The 17,095-nt window shown below is 46.3% G+C and overlaps 1 protein-coding gene and 1 long non-coding RNA gene across 48 annotated transcripts in view; one reads left to right on the top strand and one right to left on the bottom strand.

Moving 5' to 3' along the window:
• The first annotated feature begins 1,030 nt into the window (after positions 1-1,030).
• Positions 1,031-3,197, top strand: LOC127916702 (uncharacterized). 46 transcript variants are annotated; one of them, XR_008095583.1, is made up of 7 exons: positions 1,031-1,210; positions 1,302-1,347; positions 1,391-1,482; positions 1,612-1,657; positions 1,902-2,267; positions 2,332-2,423; positions 2,878-3,079. It is a non-coding gene; the product is annotated as an uncharacterized LOC127916702 (long non-coding RNA). The 46 variants fall into 46 exon arrangements; XR_008095590.1 differs by having other exon boundaries at positions 1,437-1,482; positions 1,569-1,657; XR_008095560.1 differs by lacking the exons at positions 1,302-1,347; positions 1,612-1,657 and having other exon boundaries at positions 1,031-1,253; positions 1,348-1,482; positions 2,878-3,015; positions 3,060-3,197.
• Positions 3,079-17,095, bottom strand: part of LOC127916701 (guanine nucleotide-binding protein subunit alpha-11-like) — a 37,589-nt gene continuing 23,572 nt past the window's right edge. The window contains exons 2-4 of one of the 2 annotated variants that reach the window (XM_052499373.1): positions 9,907-10,091; positions 9,599-9,753; positions 3,079-4,578 (exon numbers count right to left, since the gene is read on the bottom strand). In XM_052499373.1, coding sequence (XP_052355333.1) covers positions 4,446-4,578; positions 9,599-9,753; positions 9,907-10,091 — 473 coding nt within the window. In that variant the 3' untranslated portion in view covers positions 3,079-4,445. Of the gene's footprint in view, positions 4,579-4,601; positions 5,246-9,598; positions 9,754-9,906; positions 10,092-17,095 lie in introns of those variants that run through there. The other variant, XM_052499372.1, reaches the window with a different exon arrangement.

Genomic DNA, 17,095 nt, shown 5'->3' on the forward strand with positions numbered 1-17,095 from the left:
AGTACCAGTCAAAGGTTTGGACACACCTACTCATTCCAGGGTTTTCTCTATTTGGACTTTATACATTGTAGAATAATAGTGAAGACATCAACACTATGAAATAACACATATGGAATCATGTAGTAACCAAAAAAGTGTTAAACAAATCAAAATATATTTTATATTTGAGATTCTTCAATGAAGCCTCCCTTTGCCTTGATGACAGCTTTGCACACTCTTGGCATTCTCTCAACCAGTGTGGTGTGGGGTTGCTTTGCTGGTGACACTGTCAGTGATTTATTTACAATTCAAGGCACATTTAGCCAGCATGGCTACCACACCATTCTGCATCAATACACCATCCCATCTTGTTTGGGTTTAGTGGGACTATCATTTGGTTTTCAACAGGAAATGACCCAAAACACACCTCTAGGCTGTCTAAGTCTATTTGACAAAGGAGTGTGATGGAGTGCTGCATCAGATGACCTGGCGTCCACAATCACTCGGGGGATGAGTTGGATCGCAGAGTGAAGAAAAAGCAGCCAACAAGTGCTCAGCATATGTGGGAAGTCCAAGACGTTTGGAAAAGCATTCCTCATGAAGCTGGTTGAGAGAATGCCTAGAGTTTGCAAAGCTGTCATCAAAGCAAAAGGGTGGCTACTTCTAATATATTTTGATTTGGTTACTACATGATTGTGTCCAAACTTTTGACTGGTACTGTATGTAACACAGTGTGGAAACAAATGTAGGTAACACTTTACTTCTTGAAGATCTGACTTTAAACTGCTTATTATCATTACATCATTTAGTTTATGTAGGCCTATGTTATAGGCAGTTTATAACCTTATCTATGCATAAAGTGTTACCCAGTGAATGGATCATCAGTAAAGAGTGAGCGGTGCCCATCACCATTCACAAGTTGCCCCTAACCTCAGATCTAGGATCAGATAACCGTACCACAATTCCAAACATTAACCATAAGGGGGATGAAGGTATATCAGATCCTGGATCAGTGGGTGGAGGAAAATTCTACCTAGTCCACTCAGTGGCAAGAAGGGAGGGCAAAAAAAGCAAACCAGCTCTCCCACCATTCCCTAGTGTGTGTCTGTATTCCTGAAGCATTAGCCAAGCGCAATTGTGCAACCCTGGTGGAGGTGAGACAAAAAAAAGAGAACGAGAGAAGAGGTAGAGAGAGGACTAGGAACAGAGAAAGAGGAGAACGGGAGAGGAGGTAGAGAGAGGACTAGGAACAGAGAAAGAGAGCGAGAGAGGAGGTAGAGAGAGGACTAGGAACAGAGAAAGAGGAGAACGAGGGAGAGGAGGTAGAGAGAGGACTAGGAACAGAGAAAGAAGAGAGCGAGAGAGGAGGTAGAGAGAGGACTAGGAACAGAGAAAGAGAGCGAGAGAGGAGGTAGAGAGAGGACTAGGAACAGAGAAAGAGGAGAACGGGAGAGGAGGTAGAGAGAGGACTAGGAACAGAGAAAGAAGAGAGCGAGAGAGGAGGTAGAGAGAGGACTAGGAACAGAGAAAGAGAGCGAGAGAGGAGGTAGAGAGAGGACTAGGAACAGAGAAAGAGAGCGAGAGAGGAGGTAGAGAGAGGACTAGGAACAGAGAAAGAGAGCGAGAGAGGAGGTAGAGAGAGGACTAGGAACAGAGAAAGAGGAGAACGGGAGAGGAGGTAGAGAGAGGACTAGGAACAGAGAAAGAGGAGAACTAGGAACAGGAAGAGGAGGTAGAGAGAGAGAGGACTAGGAACAGAGGAACAGAGAGAGGAGGAGAGGACAGGAACAGAGGAGGAACGGGAGAGGAGGAGAGAGGACTAGGAACAGAGAAAGAGGAGAACAGAGAAAGAGGGAGAGGAGGTAGAGAGAGGACTAGGAACAGAGAAAGAGGAGAGACTAGGAACAGAGAAAGAGGAGGAGGTAGAGAGAGGACTAGGAACAGAGAAAGGGGAGAACGGGAGAGGAGGTAGAGAGAGGACTAGGAACAGAGAAAGAGGAGAACGGAAGAGGAGGTAGAGAGAGGGCTAGGAACAGAGAGAGGAGAACAGGAGAGGAGGTAGAGAGAGGACTAGGAACAGAGAAAGAGGAGAACGGGAGAGGAGGTAGAGAGAGGACTAGGAACAGAGAAAGAGGAGAACGGGAGAGGAGGTAGAGAGAGGACTAGGAACAGAGAAAGAGGAGAACGGGAGAGGAGGTAGAGAGAGGACTAGGAACAGAGAAAGAGGAGAACGGGAGAGGAGGTAGAGAGAGGACTAGGAACAGAGAAAGAGGAGAACGGGAGAGGAGGTAGAGAGAGGACTAGGAACAGAGAAAGAGGAGAGAACGGGAGAGGAGGTAGAGAGAGGACTAGGTAGAGAGAGGACTAGGAACAGAGAAAGAGGAGAACGGGAGAGGAGGTAGAGAGAGGACTAGGAACAGAGAAAGAGGAGAACGGGAGAGGAGGTAGAGAGAGGACTAGGAACAGAGAGAGGAGAGGACTAGGAACAGGAGAGGAGGTAGAGAGAGGACTAGGAACAGAGAAGAGAGGAGAACAGAGGGAGAGGAGGTAGAGAGAGGACTAGGGTAGAGGAGGTAGAGAGAGGACTAGGAACAGAATGGGAGAGGAAAGAGGAGAACGAGAGAGGGGAGAGGAGGTAGAGAGAGGACTAGGAACAGAGAGAGGAGAAGGGGAGAGGAGGTAGAGAGAGGACTAGGAACAGAGAAAAGAGGAGAAGGAGGAGAGGAGGTAGAGAGAGGACTAGGAACAGAGAGAGAGGAGAACGGGAGAGGAGGTAGAGAGAGGACTAGGAGAACGGGAGAGAGTAGAGAGGACTAGGAACAGAGAAGAGGAGGAGAAAGGGAGAGGAGGTAGAGAGAGGACTAGGAACAGAACAGAGAGAGGAGAACGGGAGAGGAGGTAGAGAGAGGACTAGGAACAGAGAAAGAGGAGAACGGGAGAGGAGGTAGAGAGAGGACTAGGAACAGAGAAAGAGGAGAACGGGAGAGGAGGTAGAGAGAGGACTAGGAACAGAGAAAGAGGAGAACGGGAGAGGAGGTAGAGAGAGGGCTAGGAACAGAGAGAGGAGAACGGGAGAGGAGGTAGAGAGAGGACTAGGAACAGAGAAAGAGGAGCAGATGAGAATACAAAAGGGAAGAAGATGGAGGGATACAGAAGGCACCTCTGATGGCGGGATTCCTTTGCTGGGTGAACGACAGGAGTGTGTCCTCCGAGGAGTTCTGACTGGAGTGTGTGTGAGAGTGTGTGCATGTCAAGGTTTCTTCCTTCCGTTTCTCTTTGCCACTGTCCTCCTAGGTTGTCTTTTAGGTTTTGTTAAGTGTTCTTCTGTGTTAAACATTTCAAGTAGAAGTAAAGGTAAGTCATGTAAAATGTTAGTCTGTCTGATAAAGTTACATTATGTACCAGGAACTGATTCAGACCAGGTGAGACTTGTTCTACGTCAGTGATCTTAATCAATGATTTAACATCCAGGGAAACGGCAACCAGCAGTACTATGGTCTTTGAGGCCTAGATTTGCATAGTCCTGTCTTTGAATTAAACAGATTGGGGTTATTTTCTTTTCGTTTTTCCAGAAGTGAATGTATGTGATTTAATTTGTGATGAAACGCCCTCCTGCTGTAGCATGGGGTACTGCAGTCCACAGAGACCAAGAGCCAATCAGAGCCCTGCAGGACCCCAGGCCCGAAATAACATCCTTCACTGGGAGAGAGAGAGAGGACGACCTCCTTTCCTCTGCCAGGATGAACAGAGGGGAGGAGAGGAGAAAGAGGGTGACCCATTTTAAAAAGACAGGCGCCAGAATGTATGACTTTGGACTCACGAGGATGTGTGTGAGTGTATGAGTGGAGGAGGTTGGGTGTGTGTGTGAGAGAGAGATCAATGGTGGAGATCAAGCCTACAATAAAACACAGCTCTGTCCACTGCTGATTGAGGAGTTCAATGATAGTTATGGAACAACCAGAGCGTATGACATGCAAGATGTACACGCACACATCGGTATGCCCTATCCAAATACTGATAAATGTATCCTTCCTTAATTTAATGTAACCACTAATTAATGACATGACTGGATTGGTGAAAGCTTAATGTGGGACTCTAACTTTCACCTATGCTCTCATGCCAAAGCGGTGATGATTACTTTGAGAAAAGGAGGATGCATTTTAAGAAGTAATGGAGCAGGGCCAAGGGATGATTCACTGGTTACCATGACTGCACAAGGGCACTGATGCTGATGCTAGCATCCCCTTCCTGAATGATGCATTTGCTAGGCTAATGTTAGCACCTTAGCCTCTTCTACTTGAAAAGGATGCTGACGTTAGTTGCGCCACCTGACTGATGCTTTTGCTAGGCTCATGTTAGCACGTTAGCATTGTCTACCTGAAAATTATGTATTTGCTAGGCTAATGTTAGCAACTCCACCTGACTATGACGTGTCTGCTAGGCTAAAGTTAGCACGCTAGCATTGTCTACCTGAAAATGATGCTTGACAAGTCGAAGGGGTACTCTATGATGCCGGTGGTGGGGATTCGCACCCTCAGAACATCTTGCTGTGTGGGCAGATAGTTGTTGTCTGAGATACGGTCCAGATCAGTTAGATAGCTACAAACCGAGGGAGAAAAAAAAGAGAGATAGAAAGAGACAGACCACAGTCATATAAAGCACGGTAGACAGTAAGCATTACCGCCACACCCCCCTACCAATGCAGAGAAGGTGGATCAGTCCAGTGTGGAAGGTTTGGGCGACCGTACCAAGTCTAGAGCAGTAGTGTTGGTCCATATTAGGCTTCTACCACCACCCCGAGCCCCATACACAGACCCACTCAACCCCCAAAGCAATTCTGAGAACGGCCGTTTCAGGTCTTTACCTTCACAATAAAAGGCTTTAGTTTAGTTGTAGCCATTTTTGCATCAACACAACAAGCCATTTTGATGCTATTTCGCATCATTTCTAGTTTGGGGTTCTGCAACGATTGCATAACAGTTGGGTTGTCCTGAGTGGGCCCAGTCTCAGAGAGGTGCTATGTGGGGACCTGGGTGTGTGTGTCAGTGCGTTGCAGGACAGTGACATAGTGAGGACGTCGGTGGCAGCAGCAGAGGCAGAGAAGGAGCAGTCCCTCGCTGCAGTACCGTGACGGTACCTGAAGATGCAGTTCTCCAGGTCAAACGGGTACTCTATGATTCCCGTGGTGGGGACCCGGACACGAAGCACATCCTGCTGAGTAGGAACATATCCCTCCGCGGTGACGCGGTCTATATCACTAAGGTAACTGCAGACACACACAGACACACAGTCTATCACTAAAGTAACTGGATGGCTGCACATACACACCAACATGCTGACCAGACTGCTCGTTTGTGCGCCATCATGTGCTTGTTGATTTTGTCCACCCACGCCAGACGCGATCAGGACACGCAGGTTGAAATATCAAATGAACTCTGAACCAACTATATTAATTTGGGCACAGGTCGATAAGCATTATATAAACATCGGGTTGTTATTTGACCTGAAATGCACAAGGTCCTCTACTCCAACAATGAATCCACAGATAAAAGGGTAAACAGAGTTTGATTCTGGTAATCTCTCCTCCTTCAAGTTTCTTCTTCTCCTTTGACTTTATATGGCGGTTGGAAACCAACTTTAAAGGTGCATTACCACCACCAACTGGACTGTGGACCTCAGTTCATCCTTCAATCGCCCACGTGGGTATATGCTCCTAAAAACCAATGAGGAGCTGGGAGAGGCGGGTCTTGCAGCGCGTCAAGCGTCACAAATAGAACCAAGTTCTATTTTAGCGCCTGGCTAAGCAGATGCTTGTTGACGCTCGTTGACGCCCGCAAGCAGTGTGGGTGCAATCATTGAATAACATGTACAGTCGTTGCCAAAAGTTTTGAGAATGACACAAATATTCATTTCCACAAAGTTTGCTGCTTCAGTGTCTTTAGATATTTTTTTCAGATGTTACTATGGAAAACTGAAGTATAAGTACAAGCATTTCATAAGTCACAAAGGCTTTTATTGACAATTACATGACGTTGATGCAGAGAGTCAATATTTGCAGTTGTTGACCCTTCTTTTTCAAGACCTCTGCAATCCGCCCTGGCATTGCTGTCAATTAACTTCTGGGCCACATCCTGACTGATGGCAGCCCATTCTTGCATAATTAATGCTTGGAGTTTGTCAGAATGTGTGGGTTTGTTTGTCCATCTGTCTCTTGAGGATTGACCACAAGTTCTCAATGGGATTAAGGTCTGAGGAGTATCCTGGCCATGGACCCAAAATACAGATGTTTTGTTCCCCGAGCCACTTAGTTATCACTTTTGCCTTATGGCAAGGTGCTCCATCATGCTGGAAAAGGCATTGTTCTTCACCAAACGGTCACTGGATGGTTGGGAGAAGTTGCTCTCTGAGGATGTGTTGGAACCATTCTTTATTCATAGCTGTGTACTTAGGCAAAATTGTGAGTGAGCCCACTCACTTGGCTGAGAAGCAACCCCACACATGAATGGTCTCAGGATGCTTTACTGTTGGCATGACACAGGACTGATGGTAGCGCTCACCTTGTCTTTTCCGGACAAGCTTTTTTCCCCAGATGCCCCAAACAATCGGAAAGGGGATTCAGAGAAAATGACTTTACCCCAGTCCTCAGCAGTCCAATCCCTGTACCTTTTGCAGAATATCAGTCTGTCCCTGATGTTTTTCCTGGAGAGAAGTGGCTTCTTTGCTGCCCTTCTTGACACCAGGCCATCCTCCAAAAGTCTTCTCCTTACTGTGCGTGCAGATGCACTCACAACTGCCTGCTGCCATTCCTGAGCAAGCTCTGTACTGGTGGTGCCCCGATCCCACAGCTGAATCAACTTTAGGAGACTGTCCTGGTGCTTGCGTGACTCTTGGGCGCCCTGAAACCTTCACAACAATTGAACCACTCTCCTTGAAGTTCTTGATGATCCGATAAATGGTTGATTTTGGTGCAATCTTACAGGCAGCAATATCCTTGCCTGTGAAGCTCTTTTTGTGCAAAGCAATGATGATGGCACGTGTTTCCTTGCAGGTAACCATGGTTGACAGAGGAAGAACAATGATTCCAAGCACCATCCTCCTTTTGAAGCTTCCAGTCTGTTATTCAAACTCAATCAGCATGACCTGATCTCCAGCCTTGTCCTCGTCAACATTCACACCTGTGTTAACGAGAGAATCACTGACATGTCAGCTGGTCCTTTTGTGGCAGGGCTGAAATGCAGTGGAAATGTTTTTGGGGGATTCAGTTCATTTGCATAGCAAAGAGGGACTTTGCAATTAATTGCAATTCATCTGATCACTCTTCATAACATTCTGAAGTATATGCAAATTGCCATCATACAAACTGAGGCAGCAGACTTTGTGAAAATGTATATTTGTGTCATTCTCAAAACTTTTGGCCACGACTGTATGTGTACATTTATTTTTGCAATGCTCGCAACGTGAGCACTGTGGTCAGCATGTAACACACACACACACACGCACACGCACGAAGGGCAGAAGAGACTGATTAGCTGTAATACAACAGGGTTTTGAACAGGGGGCAGCGTTGGGAGCGATTCTTCAGCCCTGGTCCTGGAGATGTCCTGGGGTGTGCAGGCGTTCGTTTTCCATCCCAGTCCAACTCAAACACCCCCATTTCAGCTTATCAAGGTCCTCACGTCCAATTAGCTCAGTGTCAGCAGAGATGGTGTCCTCTCATAACATTAACAGGCAATCAACCATGAATCAAAGATCAACATTACGCTCACACACACGATTCACTATATTCTAAGGTTTGACTTGACTTAAATGTCAGCAATAGATTGTGTAAATGGTAAATGTGTGTGTAGTAGTCATTTTATTGAAGAATAAGTACTGGATAATTATTTCCAGAACCTTTAGAAGGTAAAGCAATGGTGTAAGTTCAATATTAGCTTTCAATTAGCTGAGTGTGAGGGGTGGAGAGAGGAGTGTATGAACTGTAGTGTGTGTGTGTGTGTGTGTGTGTGTGTGTGTGTGTGTGTGTGTGTGTGTGTGTGTGTGTGTGTGTGTGTGTGTGTGTGTGTGTGCAGTGCATTCAGACCCATTGATTTTTCCCACATTTTGTTACGTTACAGCCTTATTCTCAAATGGATTACATAAAAAAAATCCTCAATCAATCTACACACAACACCCCATAATGACAAAGTGAAAACAGGCTTTAAAAAAACCCAGAAATACCTTATTTACATAAGTATTCAGACCCTTTGCTATGAGACTCAAAATTGAGCTCAGGAAAGTGTCGAGGCACAGATCTGGGGAAGGGTACCAACAAATGTCTGCAGCATTGAAGGTCCAAGAACACAGTGGCCTCCATCGTTATTAAATGGAAGAAGTTTGGAACCACCAACTCTTCCTAGAGCTGGCCGCCCGGCCAAACTGAGCAATCGGGGGAGATGACCAGGGAGGTGACCAAGAACCCAATGGTCACTCTGACAGAGCTAAAGAGTTCCTCTGTGGAGATGGGAGAACCTTCCAGAAGGACACCAATCTCTGCAGCACTCCACCAATCAGGCCTGTATGGTAAAGTGGACAGACGGAAGCCACGCCTAAGTAAAAAGGCACATGACAGCCCGCATGGAGTTGGTCAAAAGGCACCTAAAGAACTCTCAGACCATGAGAAACAAGATTCTCTGGTCTGATGAAACCAAGATTGAACACTTTGGCCTATATGCCAAGCTTCACATCTGGAGGAAACCAGGTACTGCTCATCACCTGGCCAATACCATTCATACAGTGAAGCATGGTGGTGGCAGCATCATGCTGTGGGGATGTTTTTATGCGGCAGGGACTAGGACACGAGTAAGGACCAAGGGAAAGATGAACGGAGCAAAGTACAGAGAGATCCTTGAAGAAAACCTGCTCCAGAGGGCTCAGGACCTCAGACTGGGGCAAAGGTTCACCTTCCAACAGGATAACAACCCTAAACACAGAGCCAAGAGTGTCCCAAAGACACATAGGATTGGCTTCGGGACAAATCTCAATGTCCTTGAGTGGCCCAGCCAGAGCCCGGACTTGAACCTGATCGAACATCTCTGGAGAGACCTGAAAATATCTGTGCAGCAACGCTCCCCATCCAACCGGACAGAGCTTGAGAGGATCTGCAGAAAAGAATGGGGAGAAACTCCAAATACAGGTGTACATTTTTATTTTAAAATAAGGCTGTAACGTAACTATACGTGAAAAAAGTGAAGGGGTCTGAATACTTTCCAAAAGCACTGTGTGTGTGTGTGTGTGTGTGTGTGTGTGAGTGTGTGTGTGGGTGTGTGTGTGTGTGTGTGTGTGTGTGGGTGTGTGGGTGAGTGCCAGTCTCGCACTCATTTCTATCCATCAGCTCTCCGGAGTGGGGGCAACCGGTCGAGAGGCACTGCAGTGAACCACACACACACACACACACACACACACACACACACACACACACACACACACACACACACACACACACACACACACACACACACACACACACACACACACACACACACACAATGCCTTAACCCCAACACACACATCCAAGTGCGCTCACACCCACCCCTCCCCCACCCGAACAACCTCTTCCACACAGAGACACACCAGGACATACTATTTAGTGGAGTCTGATAGCTGGTATTCCCTGCGTCTGTCGTAGGCCTCCTGTATCCCAGGGTCGGCCCACAGGGTCTTGATGGCGCTGATGTAGGGCTGGTCGAAACCACAGATCTTCTCTATGTCCACCTCCTTCACTAACATGGCATTAGACTGGGGAGGGAGGGGAGAAACAGACAGAGACAGAAAGAAAGAGAGAGAGAGAGGAGGGAAGAGTGAGAGACTGTGGATGCGTTGTGACCAAGCTAATTCTGGTTGTGTGTGTAGAAGGTATTGTTTTTTTGTGGTTGTGTTAGTACATCCTACCCGATTCTGTTCGTATTTGAAGGGGATCTTGAGGTTCTCTGTGGCTTTGATCATAGACTGCATGGAGGTGAAGATGTTCTGGTACACCAGCCTGATGAAACCCCTCTTGTCCTCCTCTGTGTAGCCCGCCCCGTGGATGATCCTCATCTGCTTGATGAATGTACTCTTCCCACTCTCTCCTGTACCTGGACACACACATAGAACAACCACTGTTAGCACCACTCTCTCCTGTACCTGGACACACACATAGAACAACAACTGTCAGCACCACTCTCTCCTGTACCTGAACACACACATAGAACAACCACTGTTAGCACCACTCTCTCCTGTACCTGGACACACACATAGAACAACCACTGTCAGCACCACTCTCTCCTGTACCTGGACACACACATAGAACAACAACTGTCAGCACCACTCTCTCCTGTACCTGAACAACCACTGTTAGCACCACTCTCTCCTGTACCTGGACACACTCCTGTCAGCACCACCTGTACCTGACACACACATAGAACAACCACTGTCAGCACCACTCTCTCCTGTACCTGGACACACACATAGAACAACAACTGTCAGCACCACTCTCTCCTGTACCTGAACAACCACTGTTAGCACCACTCTCTCCTGTACCTGAATACCCACTGTTAGCACCACTCTCTCCTGTACCTGAATACCCACTGTTAGCACCACTCTCTCCTGTACCTGAATACCCACTGTTAGCACCACTTTCTCCTGTACCTGGACACCCACTGTTAGCACCACTCTCTCCTGTACCTGGACACCCACTGTTAGCACCACTCTCTCCTGTACCTGGACACCCACTGTTAGCACCACTCTCTCCTGTACCTGAATACCCACTGTTAGCACCACTCTCTCCTGTACCTGGACACCCACTGTTAGCACCACTCTCTCCTGTATCTGGACACCCACTGTTAGCACCACTCTCTCCTGTACCTGAATACCCACTGTTAGCACCACTCTCTCCTGTACCTGAAAACCCACTGTTAGCACAAAACTCTCCTGTACCTGAATACCCACTGTTAGCACCACTCTCTCCTGTACCTGAATACCCACTGTTAGCACCACTCTCTCCTGTACCTGAACACCCACTGTTAGCACCAAACTCTCCTGTACCTGAATACCCACTGTTAGCACCACTCTCTCCTGTACCTGAATACCTACTATTAGCACCACTCTCTCCTGTACCTGAATACCTACTATTAGCACCAAACTCTCCTGTACCTGAATACCCACTGTCAGTACCAAAATCTCCTGTACCTGAATACCCACTGTTAGCACCACTCTCTCCTGTACCTGAATACCCACTGTTAGCACCACTCTCTCCTGTACCTGAACACCCACTGTTAGCACCAAACTCTCCTGTTCCTGAACACCCACTGTTAGCACCACTCTCTCCTGTACCTGAACACCCACTGTTAGCACCACTCTCTCCTGTACCTGAATACCCACTGTTAGCACCACTCTCTCCTGTACCTGAACACCCACTGTTAGCACCAAACTCTCCTGTACCTGAACACCCACTGTTAGCACCAAACTCTCCTGTACCTGAATACCCACTGTTAGCACCACTCTCTCCTGTACCTGAACACCCACTGTTAGCACCACTCTCTCCTGTACCTGGACACCCACTGTTAGCACCAAACTCTCCTGTACCTGAACACCCACTGTTAGCACCACTCTCTCCTGTTCCTGAATACCCACTGTTAGCACCACTCTCTCCTGTACCTGGACACCCACTGTTAGCACCACTCTCTCCTGTTCCTGAACACCCACTGTTAGCACAACTCTCTCCTGTATCTGAACACCCACTGTTAGCACCACTCTCTCCTGTACCTGAACACCCACTGTTAGCACCACTCTCTCCTGTACCTGAATACCCACTGTTAGCACCACTCTCTCCTGTACCAGGACACCCACTGTTAGCACCACTCTCTCCTGTACCTGAATACCCACTCTTAGCACCACTCTCTCCTGTACCTGAACACCTGAACACCCACTGTTAGCACCACTCCCTCCTGTTAGCACTCTCTCCTGTACCTGGACACCCACTCTCTCCTGTTCCTGAACACCCACTGTTGCACAACTCTCTCCTGTATCTGAACACCCACTGTTAGCACCACTCTCTCCTGTACCTGAACACCCACTGTTAGCACCACTCTCTCCTGTACCAGGACACCCACTGTTAGCACCACTCTCTCCTGTACCTGAATACCCACTCTTAGCACCACTCTCTCCTGTACCTGAACACCCACTGTTAGCACCACTCTCTCCTGTACCTGGACACCCACTGTTAGCACCACTCTCTCCTGTACCTGAACACCCACTGTTAGCACCACTCTCTCCTGTACCTGGACACCCACTGTTAGCACCACTCTCTCCTGTACCTGAACACCCACTGTTAGCACGACTCTCCTGTACCTGAATACCCACTGTTAGCACCACTCGCTCCTGTACCTGGACACCCACTGTTAGCACCACTCTCTCCTGTTCCTGAATACCCACTGTTAGCACCACTCTCTCTCTTAGCCTGCCGGCGCTGAAATGAACATTCGAGGCCATCAAACTACAAACTACTACGCTCTGATAGAGTTGAAATGAAAACATGGGTGGTTGCTACCCGAATACAGGTTTCTGATACTTTAAAAGCAGATTTAACCATCTTGCGGAACGAGACTGTACCAGCAATCACAATACTCAAAACAACAACTGCGTCACACACTACAACAATTGCGGCACTGGAGGCCTCAGCTACTAATGTCTCCGATTTAACTATATCCCTGGAGGCTGAAGTTAAACGCCTAGCTGCGGATTTGAAAAAGGTGAAGGAGAGCTGCCTGAGTCTAGAGGGATTCTCTCGCCGCAATAATCTGAGACTTGTATCGGTCCCAGAGTCCGCCGAAATGCATCGCGCCACGGATTTCGTTTCAGGGCTGCTGAAGGATGTTCTTGCCTTAGATGAAACTCCCCTGATTGATCGAGCCCACTGGTCGCTGCACCCAAAGCCCCGGGATGGGGAGAGGCCCTGTGACATAATTCTTCGAGTGCACTTTTTTCATGAGAAGATGAAGATCCTCCGACGAGCCCGCAATACCACTCTGAGCTTTCAAGGACAGAGCTTCTCCATCTACCAGGACTACGCCCCCACTGTTTCCAGGCAGCGTGCAGCTTTCGGACAGGACAAACGAGTACTTCGGGACCATCCAAGTGTGAAGTATGGACTGCGATTCCAGGCCCGTTTATGGATATCTCACGAGGGTAAAGACTACACATTTGAATCTCCGGATGAGGCTATGGCTCACATTCAACGTCACATCAAGAAGTCTTGAATATGCTCACAGTTCAGCAACTGTTGCTTGCGTACTGTGGATAGTAAGTAACCCACTTGTGGTACAATTATCCTTAGACATAACAGGCTAGTCTTGTATAGTTGGTGAAACTATTCAGGCTTATTTGAGGTGATCTAATGTTTTGATCGTCTAGTGTGCGTGCCTTATCTCGCTCACCTATTTAGTTTGTTTACACATTGTCTCGGTGACTCAAAATATTTTTGGTTATTTGTTTACTGCACCCGTTTGCATTGACCCAGTTAACAGTAAATGTCTCCCGAGGCTACGCGGTTTTTGGGGCCTCACTTTAATTTTAAAGGTTTTGAGTGTCATTTATGCCCAGCAAACGTTCAACGTTACGCACACATAGTTTTTTGGTATTGGTTGTAAGCTGTCTCAGCTTTAACTAGACTACTATTATAATTACTATTATTTTTGAATATCTTACTACGATTTCCTTACTTCAAATTAGATTTTTGGCTGAGAGCCTTTATACATTTTATTTATTTTCCCTCTCAATGCCTGTTATAAGACTGGGAATACAATTATATACATCTACAAGTGGTGCTTTTGTCATTCCGTTTGCACAAGGGATTCGCCTTTTTTTTATTTGAAAAAATACATACAAATCTTTCTTTTTGCTGCTTGATCCACTAACAAAACGCGACTTTAAAAGAGCGGGACTGTGGGTTTTGGTTTAAGACCGCACTCTCACAGACATACTGTGCGAAGAGAACATGTTCTATTTAGGCTTGTACCTCGTTTGGGGAGTTATTGTCTGGGATGGGGGGAGGGGGTGGGGGGGCAGGTTGAATTGTTCAGTTCTAATGTTGTCATTCTGTCTTTTTAGTTTTTTTATCTGTTTTCTTTTCTGTACTTTTTCCAAACATTTACCACCGTACATTATTACTCTGAGACAAGTTATTCTGGGGGTTTTGGGCGCTCATTGCTTTTCCATTCTATGCTCTAATGACAGGGTTGAATAACGGGAATGCCCAGAGGCGCCGAAATAATACGATCAAGTACATTTCTTGGAATACCAAAGGGGTTAACAACCCGGTGAAGTGTAAGAGGGTGTTGACACACTTAAAGGGTTTGAATGCAAATATTGCATTTCTACAAGAGACTCACTTGAGGACTGGTGAGCATTTTAGGATGCGTAAGGACTGGGTTGGTCAAGTGTTCCACTCAAACTTTCATAGTAAATCAAGAGGTGCTGCTATTCTGGTTGATAAAGCTACTCCCTTTGTAGCTTCTGAGGTTATTGCTGATCCTAAGGGACAATACGTCATAGTAACCGGTGAAATGTTTTCTACCCCTCTTGTTTTGGCTAGTGTTTATGCTCCCAATTGGGATGACACAAGTTTCATTTCTTCCTTTCTGTCTACTATTCCCAATTTAGATTTTCATTTGTTGATTTTAGGGGGGGGATTTCAACTGTAAAATATCCCCAGTTCTTGACAAGTCCTCACAAACAAATACAGGCCCATCTAAATGTGCCCTACTTATTCATCCTTTCTTCAGAAATATGCTATGTTTGAGGCCTGGCGTTTCCTACATCCTACAGATAGACAATATTCCTTTTATTCTCATGTTCATCAAACATACTCCCGGATTGATTACTTCTTTTTGGACAAAAAACTTCTGCCTAACCTTCGGCAGTGTACTTACGAGAGTATTGTTATCTCTGACCATTCACCATTAGTGCTTAAACTAGAGTTTCCCCAGCGACCTCCTATGTGTTATCAATGGCGTCTCAACCCCATTTTACTCTCAGATAAAGAGTTTGTCAATTTCATCTCTTCTGAAATCACCTTATTCCTAGAAACTAATTCAACACCAGGTATGTCCTGCTCTACCATATGGGAGTCTCAAAGCATACCTACGTGGCCAAATTATTTCTTATACAGCCAACCAAAACAGTTTGCTCCCAGCGACTCCGGTACCTGAGCGAGTCCATAGCCACACTGGATGAGAAGTATGCTACGGATCCTTCCTCTGATCTGCATAAAGAGCGCCAACTACTCAAATCTGAATTTGATGAGCTTTCTATCAGGCAAGCTGAACAGTTACTCTTGCAAGCTCGATACAAAGTCTATGAACAAGGCGTCAAGGCCAGTAAACTCCTTGCGCATCAGATCCGTAAATCTGAGGCCTCACGTTTAATCCCACAAATAAGGACCCCGTCTGGTGCCACCACAGTTATACATAAAGAGATCAATGATCAATTTAAACAATTTTACTCTGCGCTATCCACCTCTGAATCCCCTCAAGACCCCTTGCTGATTGACTCCTTCTTTAATGGCTTGAATATGCCTTCAATTGATACAGACTCCCATGACTATCTCGAAGAAGAATTTACGCTTGAGGAGATTGCAACAGCAGTGTTCGCAATGAAAAGTGGTAAATCACCGGGTCCGGACGGTTTTCCAACCGAATTTTACAGGACGTTTTCTGGTCTGCTTTGTCCATTCTTGTCTCGACTATTTGCAGAGTGCCTCAATACTTCAAAGCTACCGCCTAGTCTTTATCAGGCTTCAATTTCATTACTACTAAAGAAAAACAAAGACCCCCTGGAATGTGGATCCTATCGCCCAATCTCGCTTTTAAACTGTGATTACAAAATCCTAGCTAAGCTTTTAGCCATCCGTATGGAAGGCTTGCTGCACCAAGTAATACAATCTGACCAGACTGGCTTTGTGAGAAATAGGCATTTATTTTTCAATATTAGGCACCTTATGAATATACTGTACTCCCCAGCGTCGGAGGACCCGGAGGTGGTGGTCTCACTTGATGCCGAAAAAGCGTTTGACCGCGTTGAGTGGGATTACCTAACAGCTGCCCTTTATAGATTTGGCTTTGGCCCCAAATTCATTGCGTGGATAAAGATTCTTTATTTTTCCCCCATGGCTTCGGTACGGACTAATAACTTGTCCTCTGACTATTTTCCCTTGCACCGCGGATCCAGACAGGGTTGCCCACTCTCCCCCTTGTTGTTTGCTTTGGCAATCGAGCCTCTCGCCATTGCACTACGCTCTAATGATGCCATTCAAGGCATAATCAGGGCGGACTGGGAGCAGAAAGTCTCGCTATATGCTGACGACCTCCTTTTGTTTATCTCCAACCCCGATACCTCATTGCCACGTGCCCTATCTGTTCTTAAAAAGTTTGGATCAATCTCAGGGTACAAGCTGAATCTAGGCAAGAGTGAGCTTTTTCCGGTAAACAAGGCTGCTCTAAAGTGCTCTTTTACAAGTTCTCAGTTTAGGATTGTCCAGGATCAATTCACTTACTTGGGAGTAAAAGTGACAAGGAAATATTCAAATTTGTTTCAGGAAAACTTTGTTGCTCTAGCAGACAGATTGAAACAATCTTTTACTTTTTGGAATTCGCTACCCCTTTCTCTTATCGGAAGGATTAATGTCATTAAAATGAATGTGTTGCCCAAATTTTTATATTTATTTCAATGTTTACCCATTTTTATTCCAAAATCTTTTTTTATTTCACTGGATCAAACATTCATGCATTTTATTTGGGATGGCAAGGTACCATGGATTGGTAGAAAACATTTACAGAAGCCTAGGTCATTGGGGGGTTTAGCTCTACCAAATTTTCAGACATACTACTGGGCTGCAAATTTCAGAGCCGTTCTGTACTGGCTGCAGACTGATCCTACTGGCCCTACACCACTCTGGGTCCAAATGGAGTCTGAATCGTGTAAACCTGCAGCACTTTCCTCTGTGCTGTGATCCTCTCTCCCAGTGTCCCTAGGCAAAAGGTGTGTCAACCCAATTGTAAAGCAGTCTCTTAAAATTTGGAATCAGTTCCGTTTAGCCTTTAAC

This window comes from Oncorhynchus keta, chromosome 37, assembly GCF_023373465.1.
Source record: "Oncorhynchus keta strain PuntledgeMale-10-30-2019 chromosome 37, Oket_V2, whole genome shotgun sequence".
NCBI lineage: Eukaryota > Metazoa > Chordata > Actinopteri > Salmoniformes > Salmonidae > Oncorhynchus > Oncorhynchus keta.